This window comes from Anguilla anguilla, chromosome 10 (genome assembly GCF_013347855.1).
Source record: "Anguilla anguilla isolate fAngAng1 chromosome 10, fAngAng1.pri, whole genome shotgun sequence".
Taxonomy (NCBI): domain Eukaryota; kingdom Metazoa; phylum Chordata; class Actinopteri; order Anguilliformes; family Anguillidae; genus Anguilla; species Anguilla anguilla.
This window is the reverse complement of record NC_049210.1, coordinates 41,342,210-41,360,394: the sequence shown is the minus strand read 5'-3', so window position 1 is coordinate 41,360,394 and position 18,185 is coordinate 41,342,210. Positions and strand designations below refer to the sequence as shown.

General features: G+C 52.4%; 2 protein-coding genes across 3 annotated transcripts in view; one reads left to right on the top strand and one right to left on the bottom strand.

Annotated features, from left to right (window-relative positions):
* The window catches only part of aopep (aminopeptidase O (putative)), a 72,411-nt gene extending 57,169 nt beyond the window's left edge, over window positions 1–15,242 (top strand). The window contains 4 exon segments of the mRNA XM_035435494.1: window positions 3,299–3,415; window positions 7,561–7,647; window positions 8,761–8,916; window positions 15,173–15,242. Coding sequence (XP_035291385.1) covers window positions 3,299–3,415; window positions 7,561–7,647; window positions 8,761–8,901 — 345 coding nt within the window. The 3' untranslated portion in view covers window positions 8,902–8,916; window positions 15,173–15,242.
* Window positions 15,243–16,889: 1,647 nt separating this feature from the next.
* The window catches only part of fancc (FA complementation group C), a 25,943-nt gene continuing 24,647 nt past the window's right edge, over window positions 16,890–18,185 (bottom strand). For both annotated transcript variants that reach the window (XM_035435907.1, XM_035435908.1), the window contains exon 15: window positions 16,890–17,621. In XM_035435907.1, coding sequence (XP_035291798.1) covers window positions 17,445–17,621 — 177 coding nt within the window. In that variant the 3' untranslated portion in view covers window positions 16,890–17,444. The remainder of the gene's footprint in view (window positions 17,622–18,185) is intronic.

The window sequence follows — 18,185 nt, the reverse complement described above, 5'->3', positions numbered from 1 at the left end:
GGTGACACAGTCCTGCTGTAGTCGCTGTACTCATAGACTCAGGAGAGGAAATGACATCGTACAGGAAGTGAGCCTGGTACGGGCAGCAGACTGATGTGGTCATGGAGCAAAAATAGAAATGGTGCCACAGCCCTTACACGCCCGTACTCCATGGCCCCTCCCCAAAGCATATTAACCCCTCCCCAATGCCCAATAGCCCCTCCCCTCACCACAGCTCTTCTCCCAATGGCCCATGGTCTCTCTCTCTCTCTCTCTCTCTCTCACGCGCACTCGCCCCAGGTGCAAGGTCACCCGTGCCGGATTTGGGGTTAAACGGTCAGTACCTAGCTGTTTCTTTTCCTTTTCTCCCTGTTTTTGTTTTGACTGACATCCGCTAAGAAAGAAAACAGAGATTTTAATTATGTGAGAGAGGGGAGGTTGGGGGGGGGGGGGGGCTGACCCGGGGGAATAGGGCACTCTGTTTGGACCCTCTTCACATGAGTGGCAGATGTTTTCTCCATCCTGTGTGTGTGTTTTTCCTCTTTTTTTACTGCTGTGTCGCACTTGATTTGCTTGACTGTGGGAAAGTACAGAGTACAGGGAGCGATGGGATTGGTCTAATAGAGCAAAAAGGGGTGGGGCATAAAGGAAACTTGTTCCTTGACGTAATATGACATCACCTTCCATGTCACCAGGGCTGTTGCATGTGTGGTCTTCAAATTGGGACAAACTCCCTTTCTTTAAAATTCTCTTAAACACTTATATTGTATACCATGGACCTTGTGGCTTGGGGCTGTGTGTGTGGCCAGCAGGACACTGCAGCAATTAAAGTACGCCTCTGTCACTTCCCTTTTCACTGCTTCCTGTCTGATGGACACAGTCCCACAAAAACACAACCAGGAACTGTCACAAAAGCGCCACCAGCTACCCACACCAAAACACAAATATGTGTGAGACCGGCAGCACGGCTGGGGCGGCTGTGTACCGTCAGGATTAACAACCTGAGCTTATTAATTGTCGCTTGCGGGTTCAAGTCCCGGATGGGGACACAGCCATTGTACCCTTGAGCAAAAGCACTCTACCTGAACCACCGCCGCGGTAAATATCCAGCCGTGTAAAATGGAATGTAAGTTTAAGAAAATAAGCTGTTGTTTAAGTCTCTCAGTGGACGTGAAGACCCCTGCTGAGCATTATGTAATTAATAAATAACGAGACGCTGAAAAAGCCGCATGCATGCGCATACAGGGCTCTGCGCATACAGGGCTCTGTGCATACAGGGTTCTGCGCATACAGGGCTCTGTGCATACAGGGCTCTGCGCATACAGGGCTCTGTGCATACAGGGCTCTGCGCTAACATGTTTTCCGCGGAATATACGCTCGTAAAGCTGAGAAATGTAGGAGCGCACTAATGCGTCCCAATTAGCAGACGTCCTCCTAAATTAGCATGCGTCAGTTCTCAGGAGCAAACGCCTGTAAAAATGGGGGAGCTCTGTGGAGTCATGGAATACCCGAGTTGTATATTTTTTAAATTCTCCCCGCTCTGGAGCCCTGGGTCCCGCGTGCCGGAGGGGAAAAGGCGGCCCGGCTCACCTCACCGCCCCACGGGCCGGTTTTTTACTGCCGCGCCGCGCCGTAACTCACGGCAACGGGTCTGAATGGATCGCCCCCCCCTCTTAAACGCTGCCTGCTCGCACGCCCCCGTTCAGCCCCGGCCCGGGGGGCGTAAATCTCCGATCGATCCGTTTGTGTGTACGCGGCGAGCGTGCGTCTAAAAGCCCGGGGCCCGTAAATCCAGGCGACGTCACGCGCGTCTCTCGCCGTTTGCCCGCGCCCCAGGGATTGTGTGTGTGCGTGCGTTTGGTGTGGCAGAGATTAGATGGAGAATAGGGACAGAGAATCACGGTACCACACGGCCTCCGTCCGCGTTCAGCGAGTACACGTACACTCACACACACACACACACGTCACATACTTGTGAGGACTTCCCATTGACTTACATTCATTCCGTAACCTCTAACCCTAACCCCAACCCCAACCACTACATGCCTAACCTTAACCCTAACCTCAACCTAATTGTAACCCTAACCATAACCCTAAGTCCTAACCCTAAAACAGCCTCTTGAACTTGTGGGGACCAGCAAAAAGTCCCCACCTTGTGTAGTTTTATTCATCTTTATATCCTTGGGGGGACGTTTGGTTCTCACAAAGATAGTAAAACATGCCCACACACACACACACACACGCAAGGCTCCCAACAGAGGGAACCGGTTCCTCACCCATTTACCTCCACCTTTTTTTTTTTTTTTAATGAGTTTTTAAACACGGGGAGACCTGCTGCCGCACAAACTGCTGCGTTTACTATTCTAACGGGAGGAGTTTTGCGTGTTGTGTTTCATTCGTTCAGGGCTGTTTGGTTGTGCTCGCACACAGGCGCCGGAGCAAAGTCGGCGCGCGACTCTCCGGTCCTCCGTGCAGTTTGCGCCACCATCGCTCGTCCAACGAACCTGCTGAATTACAGTTAGAGTCGCCCGTTCGTTTCTCCCCCGAATTTCCGCGCCAGACGTCGGCGTGGGAGAGTGGCGCGAGAGCCGCCCGGAGGACTCGTGACTTTTAAATCAGTGCGAAGCGTTCATTTCCTCCACGCTCCGCCGCGTTTCCCCGGCTCTCTCTCCTCTCAGGACTGAATTTTCCGCGCAGTCTACGGCGGCTGCATTTTCAAAATGGGGGGGAAAAAAACAACAAAAAAACAAAATAGATCTCCTTCGTCAATTCAATAACGTATTAAAGCTGTGGTTTCATTAGCTTGCCACGGTTTTCGAAACACTTACAGAACAGGAACGGACTCATATTAAGTTTTGTTTTCTGTAAAGCAATACTTGGACGAAATTGAAAAATCCGCTATATTGATGTAAGTTGGACAAGTTTTTTCCTCGTCTGGGGAAATAATGAATTCTGGATTAAACGAAGATCAGGGGGGTTTTTCTAGTCAGCATTTCTCAGCCGGATCTACGGAAGACATCGGTAAACACGCTCATGTTATGAAAGTGCAGGCGTGCGTTTGTATTGGTTTTTAATGAGGCTCGTAATGCGGAGCTAAACGTGTTGCGTAAGGCTTCTGCGCATTCATGTGTGCATAAATATCACGGAACAGGCGTGTGTGAGAACACACACCTTATGAATCTATCTGTGGACAGGTATCTACCTGCATACAGGTGTATAACTGTGCAGGTGTGTGTAACAGGGAAGGGTTATATAAGTGCGGGTATACAGGTGTGTGAGGACACCCAGGTGACCGTGCTGCTCCTCGCTCTGTCCGCAGCTGACCCCGGAGCAGCTGGTGCTGCTGCTGGAGCTTCTCCTGGAGGAGGCGGAGCTGAGCGTGACATCACTGAGGACGCTGGAGCGGACCTACGGCCTGCGGCGACGAGACGCTGAGGTAACGGCGCTGACATCACCTGTGACATCACCTGTGACATCACCGCCGTCTTCGCTCGGAGAGACAAGGAGGGAGGGATGAAGGCGGAGGGAGATGAAAGGAGAGGCGAGCAGAGAGAGGACGAGGGGATTACAGGGAACAAAGAAAAGAGGAGAGAGGATGAGAGAAGGACCAGGGACGAAGTTGGGAGAGGAAGAGAGAAGAGGGGGAGTGAAGGATGAGGAGAAAGAAGGAGAAGAGAGAGAGGGAGCAGGCACTAGGAGGAGAGGAGAGGGAATGGGCAAAGGAGGACAGAGGAAAAACGGGGAAAGTAAAGGTGGAAAAGGAGGGAAAGTGAGAGTGGAGAGGACAGAGGGGGGATAGCGAGAGCAGGAGAAAGAGGACAGGATGGAAACGGAGGGAGGGGAGGGGAGGGGTGTTTTCAGGAAACCCCTGAATCTTCACTCGCACGGTCTGTTTACTTCGGCTCCTTTGACAAAAGGTGCCCAGTATCCTCACCCGTGACCCTCGGCACCGTTTCTCGCCTCTTCCCCGCGGCTGTTCCGACCTGGACCCCCCCACACCCGCCCCCCCCGGCCCCCCCGCCTCGAGCGGCGTGGCGCAGGTCGCTAAGTGGCGAACTGCAGGTTATTAAAAGCCACTTACGGGCTGAGTGGCCGCGGCTTTGCGGCTGTTTACACAGCTTACGAAGCGCGAGGGTTTACGACTCCTTTGTTATTAAATATTCCCGGCGGCCGTCCGTCCGTCCGGCCGGCCGACCCTGGAAGCACAGAGCTGCGCTTTGTCGTAAACGAGCCCGCCCCCCCCGTAAAAACCTTCAAACCTTCGGGTGCGGAAGACCGCGCTCTACCCGCTCGGAATCGCTGCTGCTGCAGTTTCAGAGTCGCGGTTAAAGCGTAGCGGCTAAACCTTCGCCAGGCGCACGTCTCCGGATCGCCCGGCCGCGGCGCAGGCTGAGGCGGGCCGCGTGTCGATTGTCCAACCCAGAAACAGTTGGTGTTTAAACGTGAGGGGGGAAACTTGGACGCTCTGGACCGATTGCGCTAGCTTCAGCGGGACCGGTGGGTTTTGGAAGGGGCCCGGACCGCACCTCGTCTCCATCTGCTGTTCGGGTTTTCCGTCGAGGACTCGAGGTCTTCGGTTTACATTTGGAGACCGTTTGGAGAACGAGTTCAACAGGAAATTCCAGGAAAAAAACTAAACTTTATCTAAAAATAAATGAAGTGGTACAACCCCCCCCCCTCCCCTTACCACCACCAGCCAACTCCCCCCCCCCTCCCCTCCCACCAGCACAAATGGAACAGTCCGAACAGCAGCGGTTTCTGTCCAAGGGAAAATTGATTCACGTTTGCTGGTGGGTAAATATAGACTTTTATTTCCATGGTAGAATAACGGCAGCACTGTTTCAGTTCTGTGAGAAATATGCGCTTTCTGTCCTCCTGTTTTTCTTCTCCTTTTTCAGGCTGCGCTGTGTTTGCTGCGCTTTTAAACGCGCATAATGCGCTACACACATTTATATTATACACTTGGGTCTGTCAGAGAGGCTGTCCTGTATCACCATTATGCGCACACACACACACACAAACGTATAAATTAAGGTGTAAACAAACTGTTTCTCTTACGCCCTGCTAACACACACACACACACACACACACAAGGTGTATTCCCTTTACACACTACTTGTATCCTGATACAGGGTTCAACACTTGGAGCAGAGAGAGGAAATTGGTAGAATGTCTGCTTAATGCTGACTTACAAATATGGTTTGATAGATTGAATGACAGGATGGGTCACTACTGGTGATGAGCTGACATAAGGGTGGCTAAAGTATACCATTGAGGCCCCACAAACCAGCCTTTAAACACACACACACACACAGACACAAACAGGCACGCACACACACACTAGCTGCAATCCTGTGCATTCCTAGACACAGCCCCGAAGCCAGGCAGGTGTTGAGCTGTAATTGCCCAACATTCCGCGATTTATTACCCCCTCACACACACACACACACACACACACACACACACACAGGTGCTCACACTCAACACGCACGCTATCAGAGTCACCTGAGCGACAAGCAGGTAAAGCCACAAACAAGAGAGAGACCGTGTCGCCCTAACGAATCGGCCGCTCCTTTCGCTGACCTCGCGAGAGGTGAAAGCACATTGGGCAGCTCTTGAGTACAAAGCTGCTGATTGGACGAGAGATGGCTGAACGGTGGCTCGGACTGACGGGTACATGTAACGATTGATTGGTGTGTGTGGGTATTGATGGTAGGGGGTTTGGGGATTGATGGGGTATGGTGGGAGGGCCACTGGGAGATACACCACACTGTCAGGAGAGAGTGTGAAAGAGAGAGGCCTCTGTAAGGAGAGAGACAGAAGGAAACTGAAAGTAAAAGGGGGGGGGTGAAAGAGAGGGAGAGATGGAGGGATAGTGTGAAAGAAAGAAGGGGAGGGGGAGAGAAAGAGCATGTACTGTAAAAGTGCAAAAGAGGAGAGAGGGGTGGTGGCAAGTGAAATAGGGTGAGTGTGTGAAAGGGAGGGAGGGGTAGAGACTGAGACATTTCGGGACAGAGGGGCAGCTTTACGCAGGTCAGTATTATAAACCGCTCGACCGTACAGAGCGGTCGTAAGCACTGGCGATATGCCGGGACAGGCGATCTGTGCCAGCTAAGCAAGCGTGTCAAACCAAGCGCGGTGGGACTGGGGGGTGGAAGACAGAGGGGGAGAGTGTGAGATCGGAGAAAGATGGCCAAGATTGCGAGAAGGTGCGAGGCCAGATTCGCTTCCTCCTCGCGGACCCGCCGTCCAATAGAGGCCATGCTGCAGTGTTTGACCCCGTTGCTAGGATACCACATTCAGTCGCCACTTTATTTACGTTGGAGGAAGGGGGGTGAAGAGAGAGGGAAAACAGGCCACGGTGAACTGAATGTTTTTTTTTTCTACCCCTCCTTTATTTTTCACGGTGAGTTCGCACTTATTCGCCAGTCTGGCTCGAAGCTCCTGTTCCTTCATTAATCATTTCTGGGAAAGTTTGTCACCTCCAGAAGACCTGAAAGAATGTGAAATTAAAGTGTGTGCTGGCGTCAATTTCAAATTTAAGAGATGGTAATAAAGAGGAGCATTACTGTGTGAGAGAGGACAGAGGAAAGCAGTTTCATGCTCTCCCAGCAACACACACACACACACACACAGTGAAGCTAACTCATTGTTCTCCAGAAAGCCCCTTGATCAGCACCGTCTTTGTGGTGGACATTCAGATCAAATGAGCCCGCGCAGTATTTTTCAGTTTTGCAGTTTTTTCTTCACTTCTTTCTTGGAAACTGCCGATTTGCAGACGGGTGTTTCGACACAGGGCTTCACCTCAGAAGCCCTGGCTGTCTCCAGGAGACGGAGGAGTGCGATTAGAGATGTAATCTTCATAAGATTATGACATGTGGAAACGCATCGGGGCGAGAGCACGGGTAGAGGCTGCGGCGCCCGCAGGTTTTTAAAACTTTTTTATTTTTTATTTCTCCAAACGCGGTCTTCCTGTCAGCCGGCGCGCTTTCTGATCCGGCCCGCCCGGGCCATGTCCGCCAGTCACGTTCCGGAGCTGTCAGGGAGATAAGGGTTTGTTGTGCCGCCGCGGACGGGGGCTTGGCAAGGGGCCCCGCTAACGAGTACGGGATCGCTCTGGTCGGGAGCTGAAGGTTACCGTGCGAGTTTGCGCTCTGCCAAAAAAGTTTCTCGCTTTTCGTGAGGGCCTCGTAGAAGCAGGAGCCCAACAGGTTTAATGGTTTTCTTTCCACGTGCCCTTTTTTTTTTTGCGGATTACCTCGCTAGCGAGGACTCGGGAGTGGTTGTCGGGAGTTCTGGGAGCGTTCCCTTGGCGACGGTTATGATGTCATAATGGTGAAAAGTGGGAGTGTGCTTTGTGATGTCATGAAGGTGAAAAGTGGGAGTGTGCTTTGTGATGTCATAAAGGTGAAAAGTGGGAGTGTGCTTTGTGATGTCATAAAGGTGGAAAGTGGGAGTGTGCTTTGTGATGTCATAAAGGTGAAAAGTGGGAGTGTGCTTTGTGATTGGCGTGTCAGCACTCCTTTAGTGTCAGGAGTGCTGTCTCTCCTAATGGAAGGGGTGGGTGTGCTCTGTCCTCAGGTAAGACATCGCTGGTGTGAGCTGGTGGTGAAACACAAGCACGCCGCCGCCTACGGAGATGTGGAGCACTTCCTCTTGGAGGACCAGGTACAGGCGCGCACGCGCATACACCATTTTACCACCTTTCTCACAGATGCATTCTCCACATTCACATCCACACACACGCAAACACTCTCACAAATACATGCACCACCCTCACATCCGCACACATGCACGCAAGTACACACAGGCATGCAGTCTAGAATACTGTTCTTACTGCGTGCAAAATCTTCGCAAGAACCAATCAGTCTAAATTACAACAAAAGCTTCAGACTAGAGTGCTTATAATTAGCGATTATAATGAGTGACGCGGCAGGGGTAGGAATCGGCTCAATCACTGGAAAGAAAGTTAGCGCGAGAGACATCTCATGGAGAATTAGGACATCGTTGTTGGGTTCCACCGTGGTTGGAAACTTCAATAGGATCAACAGCAGCGTTGGAGTCCAGGAAACAGTTGGCAGGTTTCTCAGAGGTAGACTGAGCGGAGAGAGAGAGAGATGAAGTGGAATAAGAAATCACAGCCGCCAGGCTGATTCTCTTTTACTCACTCTCTCTCTCTTTCTCTCTCTCTCCATCACTCGCTCCCTGCAGGGAGAGTCCTAACAGATTCCTCAGCTCAGTCCCGTGAAAAATATCCCAAACTGTCTCCGACTCTTTCTGGTGCTCAGCGGGGTATAAACGGGTCGAGCCGGGGCAGAGCCTGTGGACCGTGCAGACCTGGAAAAGAACTTTCCTTTTAAACGTTTTCTTCCCCGTCTTCTCCCAATGTGGAGTCCTCTCACGCCCTCACCCGACTGTCAGAGACCCCGGCTCTGTCCCCGTCAAAAACGAGACTTTGGCTCGCGCTCTCCTGAAACTGAAGTCTAAGCAACGTCACACCAACGTTAGCGTAGCCAGAACGCCGCATATCCGGGTCCACATACATCAGGGCGAGCCGAAGCGGTCGGCGTGGCGTGGCGCTGATCTCGCCGGCCGGGCGGCAGTCGGGACACATGGGCGTTTAAGAGGTTTAAGAGGTGTGTGTGTGTGTGTGTGTGTGTGTGTGTGTGTACTCTCATCAGTGTGTTTAGAGCTGAGGTTCCACACAGGGCTGAATGCCCATGGACAGAAAGGTGCTGCATCCATGCTGTGTGTGTGTGTGTGTGTGTGTGTGTGTCGCAGGCCATGGGCGTGTACCTGTACGGAGAGCTGATGGTTAACGAGGACGCCCGGCAACAGGCCCTCGCCCGCCGCTGCTTCTCCCGCGCGTGCCAGGGCATGGACCCGTCCGCCCGCCGCGTGGTGGAGGAGATGATCCTCTGAGCGCGCTCAGATCAGGTACGGGCTTCCAGCTCGCCACCACACTCATTTGTTTGTAAATCAAGGGACATTCTTCCAGGTACAGGTGCACTCGTGTGCTCACCTTGCTCATATGCAGTGTAACAATGTGCTCTCTTGCTCTCTGCATGTTCCCGTAATACTGTGACAACAGTATGGCTGAATTTTCCATGCTGCTTGGCTTTAATTGGTTGCTCTGCACCTTAAACATCTCTGGACCAGATGTTGGCTCAGTTTAAAACACTGGCATCTACACGATTCATCTTTCCATTTCTTCTTTTTTTTAATTATTCTTCCTTCTTCCTGACCAAAGTGACAGGGAAAGTGACACTCGCAGGAAAGTATGCGTGAGCGAACTTGGGAAGCCTTGGGAGTTGTGGGGGCCGTAGTGAAAAAGCTGATTTCATCCTTAGTGAAGATGGGGAGGCTGTGAACTCAGACGAACCGCGCTCTACTGGTGGGAGGGAGGGAGGGAGGGACACGCCTTTGTCCAATTAAGGAGCTTCTGGAGTCCTGACACTTCAACAATGGGATTTTTTCATTAGGCTTGTGAGTGAGCTTCCGTAGGGCGAGCAGTTTTCCGTACAATATCAGTACAGACTCTTAAGGACACTTCTGCTAGTCTTAAGCTCTAAAACAGCGTTTCCTAAAACACTGTCCCGTGCCAGGGGGGCTGCATTAAAAAAAAAGCGAAAACAAAACACTTGAAAGTTGATTTCAAAATGTAAAATGAATCCCAGATAGACTATCGCGAAAATCAGCGATGTTTATTCTGCCCCATGGATAAATTCTGAACAAGGCCACCTTGGAAACAGTACACTTGGAAAGGATTAATATCACAGTGGGCCAGGAGGTGGTTTAGAAGGAGTAATAGAGTTAACAGAACAGGTTTTGGGCCTGTGTGATTCTAAAATGGGACCCCATGCCCTTATTAAACCTCCCACCCCAAAGTCACTTGGCTTCCCCTTTTTTAGAATTCTTACCAAAAAAAAAAACCCAGACACACTTGCTCTTTCCGTGGTTAGGAGAAAAGCCTTCTCAACATGTTTTGCGAGAGAGAGAGGGGGAGATGGAGGGAGAGCGCGCGAAAGGAATTTGGAATGCGTTCCTCAAACAGACGCCGAAGAAGCAAAAGAAAGAGGTCAGCAAGTTTTTTTTTTTTTCTTTCTTCCTTCCATCAAAAAAAAAAAGTGTCTGGATAACAAAACTCTGCGGGCCCTTCCGAGTTCGATTCGCTTTTTAAAAAAAAATTTTTTTACACTGTTTACCCCGAAATTCCTCAAGCTAGCCGGGCTGTCATCGGCAGTGCGGGAATGCGGCGCGCTTTCAGCACCAGAGGCTTGTCTGTCTCCTCTCGGAGGAAGAGAGAGCGAGAGACGCAACACGGATGCTGCGTCAGCGGGAACAGGAGGAGGAGGAGGAGCGCTCGTCGTTTGCGTCCGTTCCTTTTTAAAACTCTGGAGCGCTCCGTCAAACCTTGCACTTTTAAACCCCTTTTTTTTTTAAAAATGTGCGCGTGTTCCCTGGGTGAGGCACTGGGCGCTCTCCTAAAAAAAAAAAAAAAAAAAAAAAAAAGGCCGGGCTTCACAAGCTCGGTCGACATCAGGAAAAGCAACTTATGCCCCCCCCCCCCCGCCGGGCACTTAAATAAATCCCTTTCTTCCCTCGGTCAACACAAAGAGAGGGCGAGGAGCCCGAGGGGCTTTTATGGAGACGGGAGATGGCTTTATGCACCCGGGGAGAGGCGCTCTGTCCACCCCCCCCACCCCCCCCCACCCCCCCCATGCCGAGCTTCCGTCTTTCAGACCCCGGATAAATCACTCTAATCCCGGCCAGCATCCGACAGGCCGCAGTCTTCATTGTGGGGGGGGGGGGGGCATCTCCGCTCCCCTTCCTTGTCCTCTTTCGGTCATCTGGCCGCCGCCCGTATCCACGGAGACCGCTGCTGTAACGTTCTGTAATGGTGTAAATGTCCCATTACACGGCTGAGTTTTTCGGGTTAGTTTTTTTTCTTGAGCGATGCCGATTAAGGCTCTTGTCGCCGAGGCGACGGACAGTTGTGTGCACCGCCTGGGACCCGCGTCACGGACATTCAGGTGCTCTCGGGTAACCCACGGCAACACAGCGCTGTTCTGTCCTGGCCCTGGCCTTTTTTTGTCTTTGTTTTTCTTTTCATACCTTCTCTGAAGTCCAAGTTTCCTGCTGGTGGTAATGAGGATGATGATGATGATGATGACATCTACATGACAGCTTTGAAGGCAGAAGCTGATTAACCCCCCGCACCTCCTTGGGCTCCCCCACCTTTGTTTTGTGTGTGTGTGTGTGTGTGTGTGTGAGTATAGGTGTGTGTGTGTGTGTGTGTGTGAGTGTGTGTGCGTGCGAGTGTGTGAGTATAGGTGTGTGTGTGTGTGTGTGTGTGAGTATAGGTGTGTGTGTGTGTGTGTGTGAGTATAGGTGTGTGTGTGTGTGTGTGTGTGTGAGTGTGTGTGCGTGCGTGTGAGTGTGAGTGTGTGAGTATAGGTGTGTGTGTGTGTGTGAGTGTATGTGTATGAGTGTGTGTGTGTGTGTGTGTGTGTGAGTATAGGTGTGTGTGTGTGTGTGTGTGTGTGAGTATAGGTGTGTGTGTGTGTGTGTGTGTGAGTGTGTGTGCGTGCGTGTGAGTGTGAGAGTATAGGTGTGTGTGAGTGTATGTGTATGAGTGTGTATGTGTGTCTGTGTGTGTGTGTGAGTGTATGTGTATGAGTGTGTGTGTATGTATGTGTGTGTGTGTGTGTGTGTGTGTGTGTGTGAGTATAGGTGTGTGTGTGTGTGTGTGTGTGTGTGTGAGTATAGGTGTGTGTGTGTGTGTGTGAGTGTGTGTGCGTGCGTGTGAGTGTGTGAGTATAGGTGAGTGTGTGTGTGTGAGTGTATGTGTATGAGTGTGTATGTGTGTGTGTGTGTGTGTGTGTGTGTGAGCCTCAGTCCGGCAGCGCTGCTTAATGAGGACATTTCGGCAGCTCAGTGGACCGTGCGGCGGGCCGTCCGCGGGCCTCCTCCTCCTTTCATGTCCGGGCGGTGCGGGTTCCTGGCGTGCTGATTTGTGACTTAAGATAAAAATCACATTGCCAGGGATTACCACACAGCCGCGGACCCTGCCGGCTGTCATGGCAACCAGAGGCACCATCGCAAAACCCACTTTTGGGGGGGGGGGGGGGGGGGAGTTAGGACCTGAGGATCTGAGAGGCCTCGTGTTGGAAAAACAGAGGGGCCAAACTTTCTGTGCACCCCACACTAAAGCAGGCCTCAAACACTGTGTGTGTGTGTGTGTGTGTGTGTGTGTGTGTGTGTGTGTGTGTGTGTGTGTGTGCGTGTCTGTGTCAACACGCACTGACCTTGATCTCTCTGACCAGGTGCAGAGCTTAGCTGATTGGTGAACAGTGATTGATTTCCTCTTTGTTCACAGTGGCTAAGTTCTGCACCTGAAGAGAGCGGAACACCAGAGAGAGAAAAAAGAGAGAGAGAGAGAGTGAGAGGGAGAGAGGGAGGGAGGGAGGGAGAGAGAGAAAGAGGGAGGGAGAGAGAGGATGGGGGCTGAACTGACACTGCACAGACTGCAGATCTCCCCCGAGAGGGTGAAACAGAGAGGAAAAGGAGGTGAGAGAGAGTGAGAAATGAGAGATGGAAGGTGGGGGAGGAGGAGAGGGGGCCTCCCAAGGCCCGTATGGCAGTCAGAAGCTGAGCTCTGTCTAGCTGTAGACCCCCGACACTGAGGTCCCTCCTGAACCTGTTACCACGGCGAGCTGCTCCGTGTCCAGATAACCCCCCCCCACAAAGAGGAGCCAACCAACCTGTTTTTGGGTTGATATTTGCATAAGTACGTTTTCGTAAAAATCTGAACTGCGGCAGCCTGCTGTGCAGGCCCTGCCAGGCGCTCTCTGCCTGGCGCTCTCTGCCTGGCGCTCTCCTGTGAGTAAACAGGGTGTAATTGCTGGGAAGCCGCTGCTGGGACGGGGGATGACGGGCTGCGATAAATCAAACCTGCCAGACGCCAGTAATGAGCGCCGAAAAGCAACAAATGGCATCGATGGAGCGCCGCACATCTCAGAGCGTACAGCGTTTAACAGAGGACCCCCCCCCCCACACACACACACACACACATACGCACACATGCACTCACACACACTCACATACACCACGCACGCACGCACGCACACACACACACACACCACGCACGCACATACACACACACACACACACACATACACCACGCACGCACGCACACACACACATACACACACACACACACACACGCATGCACACACACGCACGCACACACACATACACACACACGCACGCACGCACGCACGCACGCACACACACTCACTCGCACGCGCTCACGCACATACACACCACACACACACGCGCACACACATACGCACACATACATACACAGACACATACACACATACATACATACATACATAGACACACAGACATTCACACACCCACCCATGACAGCTGTTTCACCCTGAGCTACAACTCTGGTCATAAAACAAAATGGTCACGGACACACACACACACACACACAGATTCCACGCATGCTTTTTTTGCTAAGGCTGGCTGTAAGAACTGCAGGGGTTTATGGATTCAGAAGTTAGGAGTGTTTATTCGCTCACTGAAACAGACGTTTGTTGGGGTGTTTTCTGCACTGTGTTGACGCTGTATCGAGTGACCGCAGACAAACTGCCAAACCCAGACAAGCAGACGAGAAACCGGGATCGTTCTTTTCCTCCGGCCCTGCCTCGGCATGGGAGCGAACGCTGGAGCGAGTATCGATCTCCCGGTCAGCCCCCCTCCCCGCCCCCGCCCCCGCTCCCTCCCGAAAACGCTTGCCTGGGTCTGGAGGCGGACGGGTCAGACTGACAGTGACACTCATCAATCCTGCTGACGGTTCCACAGTCCCCAAGCCCCCCCCCGCGCCTGTTTGTACAGCACTGAGGGGTGGGGCTGTATCGACTGTTACCAATAAGCATTTCATACAGGCACTTTTTATTATTATTATTATTATTATTATTATTATTATTATTATTATTAATAATAATAATAATAATAAAAATGATAAATAGTGGTTTGCATTTATTTAGCACTTCTCAGAATCCTGAACAGGGGGCTGGGCCGTCACTTGAGTGAAGAACGCTCACCGTACATGAGATGAGGTGGAGAGGGAGGGACCCCTAAAAAAAGCTGTTACACTCCGTTTCTCTGTGAAACGCGCCTTCTCGGGAGAGGGCGACAGAGCTGGCCTCGCACCCGCAGCCACTCTCTCAGCTCCTCTCCTCCCCTCCCTCCCTCCCTCCCTCCCTCCCTTCCGCTCTCTCTCTGTCTCTCTCCCCCTCTCTCTGGAGTTGTGAGAGAGAAGATGGAATGAGGCCGGTGAATGAATTATGGCTTTCCTGCTGTAGGTGTGGCAGTTCCGTCTCTCTCTATCGCTTTCTTTCTCTCTCTCTCTCTCTCTCTCTCTCTCCTTTGCTGCTTCCAGCCTCGTTTGTGTTTCTCCCCCCGACAGCGATGAAGGTTTCTGGGTCTGACCCTGGACTGGGTTGGGTTGGGCCTGGCACTGGTTCCGGGTTCTGACCTGGTTCTTGGTTCCTGGTTCTTAAAGAACCGAGCCGGACCGTGCCTCCTGTGCCTACTGAGCTGATAACAGTTCTACCCACACACTGGCTCAGTTCAGCAGGAACAGGAGTCCGGCCCCCATGCACCTGCCCACCTGCACATCGCCTGCCCTGCACTCCACCTGCATCCAGCAGTACACACCTGTACACCAACTCCCGACACCTGCTTTACACTGTGCGCCGCCCAGCAGCACCACGCACCTGTACGCAGCCCCTGCAGAAGGGTCTCCCCATTGGTCTGAGAGACTCCTCTCCGTTTGGGGCACCACTCTGTGGGGTGCCCAGCCGCAGGGCCCCAGAGAACATGCTCTGCACAGGGAGGGGCGCGGTGTAATGGAGCCGGGCTGAAGTCGGGGGTCTTTTGACGAGGCAGCCTGTACCACACAACGGCCTGGCCTTGCTCACAGACAGCTGCTAAAACTCGAGGCTCCCCCCGGACTGGGATCGGGGGGGGGGGGGGGGGGGTTTGTTGGGGCTCCCTGTGGGGGAACAGGGGGGCCCCCCTCTCATGTCTGGGAAGAGCTGCTAAAGCCATCACAGCCGGCGTGCCCCCCACCCCCCCTCCACCTCTCACGCTCCTGTCTCTTCCTTTCCCCCCCCAGGGGCAGCTGTGTCCATCAAAGAGGATCCGGCAGGAGTTCAGCTTTTTTCCGCCCCTGCCGCCCCCCCCCCCAAAAAAAACTGGGGGGAGTGGACACTTGAGACTGACTGTCAAACGGGGTTCAGCGGGATCCTGGGACTCTTCGAACCCCCAGACCGGAGGAAAAAGGGGGGGGGGGCATTGGGGGAAGAAACGTGAGAGTAACCGGCGTATCGCCGAATTAATCCGGCCCCTCTCTGCGCTGCGCCCCGGGCGTGCAAAAACAATCCCACAATGCATCAGCTGCTGTTTACAGTACAAGCATTGGAATGATGTTCTTCATGCAGAACGCCAGATCCTCGTTCTGTTTTTCTTTTTTTTTTTTTAATTCTGTCCAAGAAATGTTTCTGAAAGAGCGAACGGCGGGGAGTTTCAAACGCGAGACGCGCGTCCACCTTTAAACCGCGCGGCGGGTCCGGTGGCTGACTCTCGGCGCAGTTTCAATGCGGAACGGACGCCGTGGAGTCAGGCGGCTTCGCGTCCTCTCTCAGGCAGCCAGCGGCATTACGTCAGCAGAAACGTTTCTGCACCAGATGGATTTTACTGCTTCATGTGTGTACTGTCAATAAAGAGCCGTGAAATTATTTTTTCGAATACTTTCCTGAGTCCGGGGCTGGTTTTCTGAGAAGGCACAAGTGGGTGGGACTTGCGTGTGCATGTGAGTGTGTGTGTGTGTGTGTGTGTGTGAGAGAGTGTGTGTGTGTGTGTGTGTGTGTGAGTGTGTGTGTGTGTGTGTGGCGTGTAAGTGTGTGTGTGTGTGTGTGTGTGTGAGAGTGAGTGTGTGTGTGTGTAATTGTGTGTGTGTGTGTGTGTGTGTGTGTGTGGCGTGTAAGTGTGTGTGTGAGAGTGAGTGTGTGTGTGTGTAAGAGTGTGTGTGTGTGTGTGTGTGTGTGAGAGAGTGTGTGTGTGAGGCGTGTAAGTGTGTGTGTGCAGTGAGGACCGGGGGGAGGCTGAAGGTGAGCGCTGGGCTCTAATAAATCAGCGGTAAGAGATCTGCAGAGCGCTCGGTCCCGGAGGAGCAGAGGAGGAGCTGGGATGCGACTCCAGTGAGGAGTCCAGATGTCCTGCCCTCTTCCGAAAAGCCCCGTCCCGTCCACAGGGGCCGTCCCACTGTGCGGATCCACTCGGATCGTCCCAGATAGAACATTCCGGAAGGAACACCCCCCCCGCCCACCTCCATGTCAGTAGTGCCCCAGTGCATTGACCGATCCACCTGCTATAACCATCAGAGCTTCTGGACAGCGGGATGCTCTAATACAGCAAGGAGGAGTGGGTAACGAACTGGGCTTGTAACCGAAAGGTCGCAGGTTCGATTCCCGGGTAGGACACGGCCGTTGTACCCTTGAGCAAGGTACTTAACCGAAATTGCTTCAGTATATATCCAGCTGTATAAATGGATACAATGTAAAAATGCTATGTAAAAGTTGTGTAAGTCGCTCTGGATAAGAGCGTCTGCTAAATGCCTGTAATGTAATTTAATGGGATGCAATGGCTGCAGGTTTAACTCCAGTCCTAGAGGGGGCACGAGTGTTTTGCAGGTTGAACTCCAGCCCAGGAGAGGGCGCTGTGTCTGCAGGTTTAACCCTAGTCTCGGAAGGCCACAGTGTCAAAGGGGATGGATTGGGGGGCGGGGGGACTTCCAAATATGGAGGCAAGGAAGGGTTGCTATGACCACATGATAAGGATTGTGCAGTAAATATATTTTTGATATTTAATGAGCAGTAGTTTGTTAATTTAAACACCTAATAACACATTTTGGATTGCATTTCCTGGACTGGCATGGGAATAGGATGTAACTCACAGGAAGTTACTACAGCCTGAATCATTGGACATTTTTTGTACTTTTTAAGACTCATGGCATCGTTACTCTAGGCCAATTACACTCTAAGTAACTATATACACTGAAATCTGTACACAGGATCCACATTTTGAAAGAAAATGACATACCAACACAAAACACTGTACTTGCATTTAAGTGGCAGTTTTTTGGTTAATAGTTTGCACAGTTCCTTGAGTGTAAGGGGCATTTCTGAGGTTGGTCATTTTCACACGGTACCTTGTGTGTTGGGGGTAGTTTTGGGGTTGGTTGTTTTCACGGGGTTCTTTACACGTGAAAGTTAGTTTTAGGGTTGGTTGGTTGTTTTCACACGGTGCCTTGTGTGTAAAGGGTAGTTTTAGGATTGGTTGTTTTCACACAGTGCCTTGTGTGCAAAGTGTAGTTTTCTAGCATGTTTTCACGCAGTTCTTTGCAGTACCAGTGCATCCTGGACGGCCCTCAGCCTGGACCGGACCCTGGGATCCGGGTCGGGCCGGCGGCTCAGCCTACGCTCCACCCTGGCGAGGAGCGCCGCCGCCGCGGCCATCATCTCCATCGCCTCCGCCTCGCGGCACCGGCCCGGCTGCACTGCCACCTGCAGGGGACACGGGGGATAGCAACGTGTGTTATTCATGTGTCACTATGTTCTGTGTGTGTGTATGTGTGTGTGTGTGCGTGTGTATGAGTGAGTGTGCACATCACGCACTGTGTGTGTGTGTGTGTATGTGAGAGGGAAAACAGAGTGGTACAGGGTGGGGCTTTAGAGGTTAATACCATGAAGTCTGCCCAGTTAATGCTTTAAACAAAAACAAAAAAAACACTTTAATTTGCTGGCGAAACAAAAAAAGGACTAATTATTTAATCAATTAAAATGCCGGCGCGGATGAAAACATGTTGTGTTCATTTGGGGCGGCGACATTCCCAGCGCGCTTCCGGAAGGTTCCGCGAGCGCGGCGTCCCGTGCCAGGCTCTTCCAGACCCCGGGCAGCGACGCTAGGTAACGGGGGGGGGGGGGGGGTTACTCGGGAACACAGTGCCGGTTCTGTGTGCCCCGGCCCGGGAGAACAATGCCGTTCTGAGCCCCGGCGTGCGGAGGACAGTCACATGACGCGCCGCACCGCGCCGTGTCCCCGCCCCCCTTTCCTCCCTGCACAGCCCC